The sequence below is a fragment of the Mesoplodon bidens genome, assembly GCF_964165515.1.
Source record: "Mesoplodon bidens genome assembly, chromosome: 5".
Taxonomy (NCBI): Eukaryota; Metazoa; Chordata; class Mammalia; order Artiodactyla; family Ziphiidae; genus Mesoplodon; species Mesoplodon bidens.
The window spans coordinates 46,091,110-46,105,466 of NC_138161.1; the positions used below are offsets into that span (position 1 = coordinate 46,091,110).

General features: G+C 36.9%; 1 protein-coding gene across 4 annotated transcripts in view; it reads left to right on the forward strand.

Annotated features, from left to right (window-relative positions):
* EPHA6 (EPH receptor A6) overlaps positions 1–14,357 on the forward strand; it is a gene marked incomplete at its 5' end in the record, with an annotated part of 867,182 nt that overhangs the window by 708,302 nt on the left and 144,523 nt on the right. For all 4 annotated transcript variants that reach the window (XM_081234488.1, XM_081234490.1, XM_081234489.1 and 1 more), the window contains one exon: positions 3,025–3,154. In XM_081234488.1, the coding sequence (XP_081090614.1) occupies positions 3,025–3,154 (130 nt within the window). The remainder of the gene's footprint in view (positions 1–3,024; positions 3,155–14,357) is intronic.

A 14,357-nucleotide genomic window follows, 5' to 3' on the forward strand; every position in this document is an offset into this window, starting at 1 on the left:
TTGAAATTATATTAGAGTAGGGTTACCAGGTTTAGCAAGTAAAAATACAGAACACCCAGTGATCTGGTAACTCTATATTACAGACAGTATAATGCTAATGTCACATGTTGGTCTCTCTTTAACCCGCAACTCAAGATCACTAACAAATTGGAAACTCAAGAATTTGAGATTTAGAAAAGCATGTATGAAGTGACACATTTTACATTTCAAACTTGTAATGGCTAGAGGAATACTCTCATCACATAAAAATCTAATTTGTATTAACAAATACTTAGACTATTGAAAGTAACTAAAATCAAAATACTCGTGGAAATTTATATTTCTCCTGGTATAGATAGTAGACATTGTTTATTATTCAGCTACAATGTAATTGATTAATAAATTCCACCATTACTTTAAAAAACCCCAGTCAGATGGGGTCAGCAACTTAAGAAATAGAGCAAATCAGACTAAAATTATTTCATATCAAATTCCAAAAGGTTTGTGAACTTATTTCTTGTGAATTAAGAGATAAGGGGGTTATAACAAAGAATAACTTCAGTTTTCCTGTTTGAGCTGTGAAAACGTAGAGCTGTAGTGTTTCCTGCAATCTCTATTGACATGGCTGACCTTAAGAAGAAAACTGATAAGGCGTTATTATCACATAATGTGTTATCTCAATGGAATATATATTCATGCGCACCAGCTTTTCTCTTTGTTTCAGATATAAAAAATGACAGTTACTTAAGGAAGAGATGCCACAATAAATGAAAGACCTTTTAACCCACAGTAAAGAAACATAACAAAGCCATTATGAATGATGCAGCAAGTTTAGGAAAATGAAAGCTGCTATTAAAGATGACAGGCCATCACAACAACAAAAGTAGTAATCAGTGTAATTGTAGCAATAAAATAATATTTGTATTTAGTTTCTTTCAAGGAGTTAAAATAATGGACATCTTTTCTAAGTTAACAGTTTTGAATAATGTTGGCAAAAATAGCAAAAACTCAGATAAAAAGCTCTAAATGTGAAGCAGGTAAACATTATCTAGAGTCACTGTTCTACATGCTTTTGTTTTCCTTCAGATTTCCTTTAAGATAATTACATTTATGTCTCTTTTACTTTCCTCTTCATGACGATGATATTCTTTTTCTTTATGATCAAGTGTTCTTGAACCAGGCTTCTGATTACTTGACTTCAATAAATCCACAGCTAAAATTGGATCATTTTTATTTTTCACAGCATATAATAAAATCTGAATTTCTTGTAATTATTTTCCCTGTTGTAAAATCCCCATTTCTTTCGTAACTTTAAATAAGAATGCTTTATAAATATATAATTATCTCCACGTGGTATTCAGTGAAGCTCCTTACATTAATGAGTGTTTTCGCAGATGATGATGAAACATTGCAGTGCGGGAAATGCCTTGCGTGGGCAACACAGCACACAGGCTTATGTTAACTTTATGCTCAGTGATAAATATCCCATGTAGTAACAAAAGAGTAATTAATTTCACTGTTCATGGAAAGTTACCTCAGAGCACTTTCTGGCTTACATTTGGCATTTTTGCCACACATCTGAATGTTTAAGGGACTCCAGCTCTGCTGGGCCATTTTACTAAAGTCCTGTAAAATATACAACAAAACCAGTTTATTCACAGTATAAGACACTCCTTCTACGCTTTCTTTAATCCAGTGCACAATATATAGGCCTCACCCGTGAAAACATTCATTGTAACTTTGCTCTTTCATAAAAACATCTCTAAAGATCTAATAAATGCTGCTTTTTCTTTAGCAACAACTTTCTCCATAGAAGCAAGATATAGACAGTATGGTATACCACATCCTTTAGTCCTGGTCAAAGTTCAAAGAAAAATCCAATTTTAACTTATTTTAGATGCAAAATTTGTGTCAAAGTACAGAGCAAAGTCTTTTAAAAAATACAGGACTTGCTAAATTTGAACCGGGTCTCTACATATGAAAACTGCTGTGCCTGATGGGGGTTTCAGACGTCTCGAATGAGATGCATTTCTTACAACTATCAGTGTAACTTGCTTTTAGGGTATTATTGTGATTTAAACTTAGATATACTATATCAATTACCAGTGCTGTCCATGCACTAATATTGCATGTATATTACATTTTCTTCTGAATGATTTTAGTATCTTTCAGGTCATTGAGGCACCAAAATGTAATGCCACTATTCCAAAGTGCTAAGTTTCTAACTCGTATTCAGGGGATCTCAGTCTCGCATATAGGAAATGACTCATTTATTTTTAATCTGTAGTGGAAAGACTTTGTACTGGGAGTCCACCAGCTATGTGATATCACTTCCCCCACTCAGTTTGCTGGTCTGTAAAACGTGGATTTTTTTGACTGGATGATCTCTAAAGTCCTTTTCAGCTCTGATATTCTTTTATGCTGTGATTCATTATTTTATGGATAAGCATCCAAGTAGTTTACTTTTTTTTTTGCTTCTCTCTCAATAGCCTTCTTAAAAGTGAAAAAGTATATGGTTCTACCTTTGCAAACTCTCATGTCTTGTCCCTAATAGAAAAGTGAAGCAAATTAAGAAATGTGTATGTTGTTTTTCTTACCACTATTTCAAAAACGTGTAATTACTGTGTGGTATAGAAGCTTTCCTCATTTTAAGTTCTCTTACTGATACACCTAAAGTAAATCACTGCTTCTTCTAGTGTAGCACAAATCCCAGATCCTATCGTGGCTATTTTCTGGGTATCTTTAGCTCATGTAGAGATGAATTCTGTATAGATTCTGTCAAATGTAGATTTAGAAATTTCATCTTAGCATTCTGATGCTTCTAAACCCTCTTTAATTGTAACTAGTTAAGAGTAACTTTCTTTTCAGAAAACTAGGTTTATTTCTTAAATTTGTGAATAAAAATGCATTCCATTCCTTTTAATTTCATAGCTTCCTTGTAAGGTTTGATTTCTTTATTGATTATAGATTTGTTCCAATTAAATGATCAACAACTTTTCCACAAAGAATACTTTTTGATTAATGTCAATTTTTATCTCTTAAAAGGATCCTTCCCGGCCATTGGGGTGGAAACGTTTTGCCCCAGCTTCCTGAGGGCAGGGTTTTTAAATAGCCTACAGGCCCCGCATCCAGTGCCAGGGAGAGGATCTTTGCCCCCCAGGATTCCTGCTGGTAGGTATTTCAGGTGAAGTTTTCTGCCACCGTATACAGCAGTAGGATTGTGCTTACAATTGACAGAACAATACAGAAATAAATATTTCTAAAATATATTGTTGAACAGAAATGCAAACGACTTTTTAAAAGGCAGGAACCACATTTGTGATACCTAATGCTCTGAAAATAATATAAAGGAAGTAGAAGAAGGATCTGTAAACTGAGCACCCAATCAGCAGAGTGCTGCCTCTTCCAGGAAAGTTTTTTCATAAATAAAAACTAGAGACCAGGTCCCAAATTTGTAACTCAAGAATAAAACAAGGATGAATTTAAGCCACTTTACCACTTGGAACTGGCTAGAAAAAAGAATTTAAAACTGAGTGTTATTAACTGAAAAAGTAATTTTATATCTGAGTAAGTTTACAGAGATTTAAAGTTCCATTTCACTAAAGAAAAATTATTTGAAAAAAGGCCAGAAAGTAGCAAACTTGGAAGAAATTTTTGAGAAAGAAAATTAACATGCAGTTTTCCCTAAGAATATCAATCTGACCAAAGCCATATTTTATCAATGAGGAAAAACAAAATATAGGATATTGAGCATTTTAAAATGAAATTTCAAAGTTTAGTAAATCACTTTGTATATTATCCTTGGTATTATTATAATCATAAATTATTTTACTCTTGTCATTTTGTAAAATATCCAGCTGCCTTCCTCCCTGGTACCTGAGGCATGCAAATCCAGTTTATATTTTAGATGTGTTTAGCAAGATGGAATTAGGATATTGATTCTTGGAGTTTTTAGTCATAATTCTTGTGTTTCTTATCACAGTTAATACTTATGCTACACATTGTGGTAATGACACCAATATTTTCAGGAGGGCTGGCCCAGACAGCAGAATAATGGAAACATTTGAAAAACTAAGAAATACAATGGAAACAAAATCCCATCATGCACACTTCTTGTTTTTCTTAGAAAAATTATTCCATCAAAGCCTAAAATTATTACACTGACATTTTTCTTTTGCCTTTCAGTTACCCTTGCCTACTTAGTTATAACATACAAAAAGTGACAACCATAAATATGCTTTAGTGTCATTTGGTTTTATCTTTGGATAATTACTAAAGTGGTTGCAGACTTTGTAGCCAGCAATGCCACTGATAAGTAGGAATGAAAATTATATGAAATAAAAATTAGCAATTTTAATTCTAATGAGTGTTATGCCACCTTTTTTCTCCCTAGGAAAAAAAATGGTATCAGTTGCACACGAATTTTATTGTTGGTGATAGTAGTGATGGTGGTGTTGCAAAATATTGGAAATAAAAATCTATATAGGGCTTCCCTGGTGGCGCAGTGGTTGAGAGTCCGCCTGCCGATGCAGGGGACACGGGTTCATGCCCCAGTCCAGGAAGATCCCACATGCCGCGGAGCGGCTGGGCCCGTGAGCCATGGCTGCTGAGCCTGCGCGTCCAGAGCCTGTGCTCCGCAACGGGAGAGGCCACAAGAGTGAGAGGCCCGCGTACCGCAAAAAAAAAAAATCTATATAAACTCAGCTCTCAGAGTTAACTGCAAATATAAAAATATAGGATTCATGTCTATTAATATTTCAGTGACTAGAATTGAAGAGATGAACAGACGATTTGTAGTTTAATGACAAACTTAACTCTTAATGACAAATCTTGGTAGATTTAGGTACATTTGGCAGAAATGACATTACAAATCAGTAGTGACTTGAATTATTCAACATCACTGGTAAAAATGACAACGCTTGTCATTTAGCCACTGAGCCTGATAGAAGTAAGATGGTGTTTCTATAACAGACACAAAACAACTTTCCCGAGAGGGATCTAAAAGAACATCTAGTGCCCTCTTCTTCTAGGCTTTAAGCCAGATTTGCCTCCAACCTTCATGGGAGAGAAAACCCAGTTCAGTTTCCATGACTTAAGTACAAATCTGGTGTAAAGCAATTGCTTCATAAAACATGTATAGATCTAAACTTGTTCCCTCAAACTGAAATTAACTCAACTCACTTTTTCTGGCTTATATCACTTTGATAAGTGATCCCTGTACACTTTCTCTGGTACTTTTCAGTAATCACTGCTATGATTTCTAAGGTAATTTTTATCTTCTTCCATTCAACTATAGCTTATTTCCCAAGAATTCTCTTTATATTTTGTATAAAGAGGAATGAAGCAATGATATGAGAAGTTTTTATTATTTCATATTAAAAAAAAAAAAAAGAACCCTGAAGTATTTCTTTGCCATCTAATAGCTGAGTGACTCTTCAGGTTTAGAACATCAATTTGAGGGCAGAAAGCACTTCCTTCCTTGACCTGTATCATGGTACCTTAAAAAGCTGGCCAAAGGTTGATGCCTACTGGACAGAAATTAATTTGCTTTCTACCAATTGTTTATATGTTACAGTACTTTTAGGGTCTCATAAGACATTTGCTATGTCATTCAAGGAATCACAAAATCTGTTCTAATGATGGTGCTAATTTAGTTCCCAGTTACTTCCTTAATCAAATTTAAATGAGATACATGATTATGTCTTATATAAAATAGTTTCTTTGCATTCATGTCACACTGTGCTATCAAGGAGCAATATTTTTGCAGTATTTTTTTTTTTTTTTTTTTGGTGTGCGGGCCTCTCACTGTTGTGGCCTCTCCCGTTGCGGAGCACAGGCTCCGGACGCGCAGGCTCAGCAGCCATGGCTCACGGGCCCAGCCGCTCCGCGGCATGTGGGACCTTCCCGGACTGGGGCACGAACCCGTGTCCCCTGCATCGGCAGATGGACTCTCAACCACTGCGCCACCAGGGAAGCCCCCTGCAGTATGTATTTTTACACTAAGTGCAATAATAAGAGAATCACTGAATCATGAGAACCAGAAAGCAGACAAGCCTGAAATCAGTATTTATGTAATGGTTGTGAATTATTTATATGACCTTTTACATTTCTAGAAAGGTCATAGTAAAGGGTTATTATTCTTAGTTTCAAATAGAGAAAAATACCAGGAAGTAATTGGCTGAAAGTTGAATAGCAAGTATATTCATATATTTATTGCAATGCTTTTCAAATAGTAGTCATCCAATGAAGTAGGAAAATCTCAGGAGAGAGAAGGCAGGAAGAGTGGGGAGGGGAGCTGAGGGAAGCAAAGAGGATGGAGAAAGAGAGGAGAAATTAGAAAGATATAAGTGAAATTGTATTTTTTGAATCAAACTCTTCTCCATTGTATTCTTCCCTATTAAAATCAAATTCTACCTCCTTGAAAAGAATTAATGTCCCTCTTGGAAATATGTTATCAGGTATATACCCTAAAATAAGCTTGCTCTCTTTGCTCCATCTAGTTATTTCTTTGATTTATTTCTATAATCAAACAGTATTTGAAAGTGGGTAGAACATTTTATATGCCATAGAGTATTGATTATACATAGGGTCTTAGACTGATGACTTATGACACCTTTGCCTTTACACATTTAGTGGCTTATATGCTTACCATAAACAAAGAAAATCAGAGTAATAAAGGCATTGAGAAACAGAATTATGCACTGATAATGATGGTGTAATAATATATGGAAGTTGCACTGGTCCAGTCTTCCCTGTTACTTCACAGCAATAACTATCTGACATCATGTGATATCTTAAATTTACATAAGATCCAAACATTACAATGTGTCTTGAAAACTAGACTTATTTATAAAATATAAAGGCATATTCATTATACTCAGAAAGTAACATCTTAGGTTGAGTATGATTAGATCAAAAATTCTACCTTACATTTTTCTAGCAGTTTTCTGTCAGTTGTGGAAGACTTGATAATATTTTTCATTACTGAAGTAATTCATATGTATAGATTAGATTTTAGGCCAAACTCAGATATATGCCTTAAACTAAGAAGCTTTTTCAATTATAAGCAAAGCCTACAAAGGAGAAGACATAGGAGACAGGCAGCATGTGGGATATAGAAATAGATAAATTCTAAAAATAAAAATCAGTGTTGAAGGTCTTCCTAATACGTCCTTTGTGGTTAGTCTTGGAAGCTCTTTAATTGTTGAGGGGATGTTCTTCTGAAACACCATCTTGGTTTGTCTACCTATGCTTTAAATATAATGCTATATATAAAACACCTCTTTTGACATTTTTACCTGAGCTGCTCTCTGTTGCGTGCCATGTGTGAGGTTCAAGGTAAATGGCAAAGATGGGGTAAATAGCTCTCTTCACCTTCTTGCTTTGTCAATTTTGTGAGACTTCCTCACTGCTTACTCTGAATCGGTTTAAAAAATAAATGTGAACACATGGGGACTCAAAAATCAGATTTGCAACTACTAGGTATATGATTAATAGTAATGTTTAATATTATTTATTTATTTTTACCTTTGCAAAGAGATTTGAATGAGCCTTATACTCAAGTAGCCAGACTTTTTCATATCCTTACTACTGTCCCCCTGACTAGTAATGTTAAGATATGAATTCACAATCCAGTTTTCTATAAACCAGTAACAGATCCAACTAGGCCATTTCTATAGCAAAGGAGTTACAGTGCTAAGCCAATATTAAAATGTCGTCAAAGTCTATTAACAGCTCTTCGGTCACCTCCACCTTGTTGAAGAGCAGCCCCGGCCGGCCTTGCGCCTCCTCGCGGGGCGCCTCAGGGGCCGCTCAGCGTCTTCCACGCCCTCAGGGGCTTCGGGCGCCTTCCGCTTTGCCCTCAGCGCCCTCGCTGCTGCTTCTTCCGGTCGCGCTCCTGCTTCCTCTACTTCCTCCGACGTCTTTTCTCCAAAACGGCGGGAGACAGCTCCTTGGCGCTGCCCTGGCCCCGCGCCTCCGGTATCTTTTCAGGCAGGCGCTGCCGCAGAACGTCCAAGGAGCCCAGCAGCTTCTAAGACTCGAGTTTTGCCAGCCGACTTGCGCTTCTGCGGCTCGGGCCTGGGCTGGGAGCAGATCTTCTTGGCCAGGCTCTGCAGCCGGGTGGATGAAAGGCTCTTGGTGCTGCAGCCAGGAGCCAGTGCTGTGCCTCTGAAGTGGGAGAGCCAACTTCAGGACACGGGTCCACAAGAGACCTCCCAGCTCCACATAATATCAAGCAGCGAAAATCTCCCAGAGATCTCCATCCCAACACCAGCACCCAGCTTCAGTCAACGACCAGCAAGCTACAGTGCGGGTCACCCTATGCCAAGCAACTAGCAAGGCAGGAACACAACCGCACCCATTAGCAGAGAGGCTACCTAAAAACATAATAAGGCCATAGGCACCCCAAAACACACCACCAGACGTGGACCTGTCCACCAGAAAGACAAGATCGAGCCTCAACCACCAGAGCACAGGAATTAGTCGCCCCCACCAGGAAGCCTACACAACCTACTGAAACAACCTTAGCCACTGGGGTCAGACACCAAAAACAACGGGAATTACGAATCTGCAGCCGGCAAAAAGGAGACCCCAAACACAGTAACATAAGCAAAATGAGAAGGCAGAAAAACACACAGCAGGTGAAGGAGCAAGATAAACACCTACCAGACCTAACAAATGAAGAGGTAATAGGCAGTCTACCTGAAAAAGAATTCAGAATAATGATAGTAAAGCTGATCCAAGATTCTATTTCCATGATCCATAATCTTGGAAATAGAATAGACAACATGCAAGAAACAGTTAACAAGGACCTAGAAGAACTAAAGATGAATCAAGCATCGATTAAAAACACAATAAATGAAATGAAAAATACTCTAGATGGGATCAATAGCAGAATAACTGAGGCAGAAGAACGGATAAGTGAGGTGGAAGATAAAATAGTGGAAATAACTGCTGCAGAGCAAAATAAAGAAAAAAGAATGAAAAGAACAGAGGACAGTCTCAGAGACCTCTGGGACAACATTAAACGCACCAACATTCGAATTATAGGGGTTCCAGAAGAAGAAGAGAAAAAGAAAGGGACTGAGAAAATATTTGAAGAGATTATAGTTGAAAACTTCCCCAATATGGGAAAGGAAATAGTTAATCAAGTCCAGGAGGCACAGAGAGTCCCATACAGAATAAATCCAAGGAGAAATACACCAAGACACATATTAATCAAACTGTCAAAAATTAAACACAAAGAAATCATATTAAAAGCAGCAAGGCAAAAACAACAAATAACACACAAGGGAATCCCCATCAGGTTAACAGCTGATCTCTCAGCAGAAACCCTACAAGCCAGAAGGGAGTGGCAGGACATAATTAAAGTGATGAAGGAGAGAAACCTGCAACCTAGATTACTCTACCCAGCAAGGATCTCATTCAGATTTGATGGAGAAATTAAAACCTTTACAGACAAGCAAAAGCTGAGAGAGTTCAGCACCACCAAACCAGCTTTACAACAAATGCTAAAGGAACTTCTCTAGGCAAGAAACACAACAGAAGGAATATACCTACAATAACGAACCCAAAGCAATTAAGGAAATGGGAATAGGAACATACATATCAATAATTACCTTAAATGTAAATGGACTAAATGCTCCCACCAAAAGACACAGAGTGGCTGAATGGATACAAAAACAAGACCCATATATATGCTGTCTACAAGAGACACACTTCAGACCTAGAGACACATACAGATTGAAAGTAAAGGGATGGAAAAAGATATTCCATGCAAATGGAAATCAAAAGAAAGCTGGAGTAGCAATTCTTATATCAGACAAAATAGACTTTAAAATAAAGACTATTAGAAGAGACAAGGAAGGACACTACATAACGATAAAGGGATCGATCCAAGAAGAAGATATAACAATTGTAAATATTTATGCACCCAACATAGGAGCACCTCAATACATAAGGCAAATACTAACAGCCATAAAAGGGGAAATCGACAGTAACACAATCATAGTAGGGGACTTTAACACCCCACTTTCACCAATGGACAGATCATCCAAAATGAAAATAAATAAGGAAACACAAGCTTTAAATGATACATTAAACGAGATGGACTTAGTTGATATTTATAGGACATTCCATCCAAAAACAACAGAATACACATTTTTCTCAAGTGCTCATGGAACATTCTCCAGGATAGATCATATCTTGGGTCACAAATCAAGCCTCGGTAATTTTAAGAAAATTGAAATTGTATCAAGTATCTTCTCCGACCACAATGCTATGAGACTAGACATCAATTACAGGAAAAGATGTGTAAAAAATACAAACACATGGAGGCTAAACAATACACTACTCAATAACGAAGTGATCACTGAAGAAATCAAAGAGGAAATTAAAAAATACCTAGAAACAAATGACAATGGAGACACGATGACCCAAAACCTATGGGACGCAGCAAAAGCAGTTCTAAGGGGGAAGTTTATAGCAATACAATCCCACCTTAAGAAACAGGAAGCATTTCGAGTAAACAACCTGACCCTGCACCTAAAGCAATTAGAGAAAGAAGAACAAAAATACCCCAAAGCTAGCAGAAGGAAAGAAATCATAAAGATCAGATCAGAAATAAATGAAAAAGAAATGAAGGAAACGATAGCAAAGATCAACCAAACTAAAAGCTGGTTCTTTGAGAAGATAAACAAAATTGACAAACCATTAGCCAGACTCATCAAGAAAAAAAGGGAGAAGACTCAAATCAATAGAATTAGAAATGAAAAAGGAGAAGTAACAACTGACACTGCAGAAATACAAAAGATTATGAGAGATTACTATAAGCAACTCTATTCCAATAAAATGGACAACCTGGAAGAAATGGACACATTCTTAGAAATGCACAACCTGCCAAGACTGACTCAGGAAGAAATAGAAAATATGAATAGACCAATCACAAGCACTGAAATTGAAACTGTGATTAAAAATCTTCCATCAAACAAAAGCCCAGGACCAGATGGCTTCACAGGTGAATTCTATCAAACATTTAGAGAAGAGCTAACACCTATCCTTCTCAAACTCTTCCAAAATATAGCAGAGGGAGGAACACTCCCAAACTCATTCTACGAGGCCGACATCACCTTGATACCAAAACCAGGCAAGGATGTCACAAAGACAGAAAACTACAGGCCAATATCACTGATGAACATAGATGCAAAAATCCTCAACAAAATACTAGCAAACAGAATCCAAGAGCACATTAAAAGGATCATACACCATGATCAAGTGGGGTTTATCCCAGGAATGCAAGGATTCTTCAATATACGCAAATCAATCAATGTAATACACCATATTAACAAGTTGAAGGAGAAAAACCATATGATCATCTCAATAGATGCAGAGAAAGCTTTCGACAAAATTCAACACCCATTTATGATAAAAACCCTGCAGAAAGTAGGTATAGAGGGATCTTTCCTCAACATAATAAAGGCCATATATGACAAACCCACAGCCAACATTGTCCTCAATGGTGAAAAACTGAAACCATTTCCACTAAGATCAGGAACAAGACAAGGCTGCCCACTCTCACCACTCTTATTCAACATAGTTTTGGAAGTTTTAGCCACAGCAATCAGAGAAGAAAAGGAAATAAAAGGAATCCAAATTGGAAAAGAAGAAGTAAAGCTGTCACTGTTTGCAGATGACATGATACTATACATAGAGAATCCTAAAGATGCTACCGAAAAACTACTAGAGCTAATCAATGAATTTGGTAAAGTAGCAGGATATAAAATTAATGTACAGAAATCTCTGGCATTCCTGTACACTAATGATGAAAAATCTGAAAATGAAATCAAGAAAACACTCCCATTTACCATTGCAACAAAAAGAATAAAATATCTAGGAATAAACCTACCTACGGAGACAAAAGACCTGTATGCAGAAAACTATAAGACACTGATGAAAGAAATTAAAGATGATACAAATAGATGGAGAGATATACCATGCTCCTGGATTGGAAGAATCAATATTGTGAAAATGACTCTACTACCGAAAGCAATCTACAGATTCAATGCAATCCCTATCAAACTACCAATGGCATTTTTCACAGAACTAGAACAAAAAATTTCAAAATTTGTTTGGAAAAATAAAAGGCCCCAAATAGCTAAAGCAATCTTGAGAACGAAAAACGGAGCTGGAGGAATCAGGCTCCCTGACTTCAGACTATACTACAAAGCTACAGTAATTAAGACAGTCTGGTACTGGCATAAAAACAGAAAGATAGATCAGTGGATCAGGATAGAAAGCCCAGAGATAAACCCACGCACATATGGCCAACTTATCTTTGATAAAGGAGGCAGGAATGTACAGTGGAGAAAGGACAGCCTCTTCAATAAGTGGTGCTGGGAAAACGGGACAGGGACATGTAAAAGTTTGAGATTAGATCATTCCCTAGCACCATACACAAAAATAAGCTCAAAATGGATTAAAGACTTAAATGTAAGGCCAGAAACTATCAAACTCTTAGAGGAAAACATAGGTAGAACACTCTATGACATAAATCACAGCAAGATCCTTTTGGACCCACCTCCTAGAGAAATGGAAATAAAAACAAAGATAAACAAATGGGACCTAATGAAACTTCAAAGCTTTTGCACAGCAAAGGAAACCATAAAGACCAAAAGACAACCCTCAGAATGGGAGAAAATATTTGCAAATGAAGCAACTGACAAAGGATTAATCTCCAAAATTTATAAACAGCTCATGCAGCTCAATAGCAAAAAAACAAACAACCCAATCCAAAAATGGGCAGAAGACTTAAATAGGCATTTCTCCAAAGAAGATATACAGACTGCCAACAAACACATGAAAGAATGCTCAACATCATTAATCATTAGAGAAATGCAAATCAAAACTACAATGAGATATCATCTCACACCAGTCAGAATGGCCATCATCAAGAAATCTAGAAACAATAAATGCTGGAGAGGGTGTGGAGAAAAGGGAACACTCTTGCACTGCTGGTGGGAATGTGAATTGGTACAGCCACTATGGAGAACGGTATGGAGGTTCCTTAAAAAACTACAAATAGAACTACCATATGACCCAGCAATCCCACTACTGGGCATATACCCTGAGAAAACCATAATTCAAAAAGAGACATGTACCAAAATGTTCATTGCAGCTCTATTCACAATAGCCCGGAGCTGGAAACAACCTAAGTGTCCATCATCGTATGAATGGATAAAGAAGTTGTGGCACATATATACAATGGAATATTACTCAGCCATAAAAAGAAACGAAACTGAGCTATTTGTAATGAGGTGGATAGACCTAGAGTCTGTCATACAGAGTGAAGTTAGTCAGAAAGAGAAAGACAAATACCGTATGCTAACACATATATACGGAATTTAAAAAAAAAAATGTCATGAAGAACCTAGGGGCAAAACGGGAATAAAGACACAGACCTACTTGAGAATGTACTTGAGGATATGGGGAGGGGGAAGGGTAAGCTGTGACAAAGCGAAAGAGAGGCATGGACATATATACACTACCAAACGTAAGGTAGATAGATAGTGGGAAGCAGCCGCAGAGCACAGGGAGATCAGCTCGGTGCTTTGTGACCGCCTGGAGGGGTGGGATGGGGAGGGTGGGAGGGAGGGAGATGCATGAGGGAAGGGATGTGGGAACAGATGTACATGTATGACTGATGCACTTTGTTATAAAGCAGAAACTAATTAAAAAAATAAATAAATAAACTTAAAAAAAAAAAAAAAGTCTATTAACAATGATTATCAGTATTTTCCTTTCCATATTTCGTGTGAAATCCTATCTGATATGGAGTCTGGGCAAATATTGCATGCACTATTATCCAGTCAAAAATTTTTTTATTGAGAAGGCATATAGTTTAGATATTAGAAATAAGCCAGGAAAAATAAGTAAGGTTGAAGCTGCAGAGAATCTAGGATCTAGTGAGTATAATATTATCAGATCTTGATGCATATAGAGGACTGCAGAAAAGCAATAATGCAAATACATAAGACTGGATGGCAGACTTTGAAGGAATATACAATGAGTTAAGGAAAACTGACATGAACTCAGTTTGCCAAGGGAAATCAACAGTGGAAAAGTATATACCTTTTAAATACAACCAAACTGCAGTTCAGAAAAATCAAAGTAAACCATTTCATTTCTTTGTATGTTCAGGCATCCTAAAAGAAAAGCCAGTAACTTTGTTTTCAATCTACAATTGGGCGTTTCAAAATTAATCACTTTTGACAACATTTCTGCTGCTAAAGTTCTCCTGAGGATGACTATTCTTTTTATAATTTTCTGTAGTATACATGGCAATTTGCTTTATATTAGCTTTAACAAATACTGTTGTAATA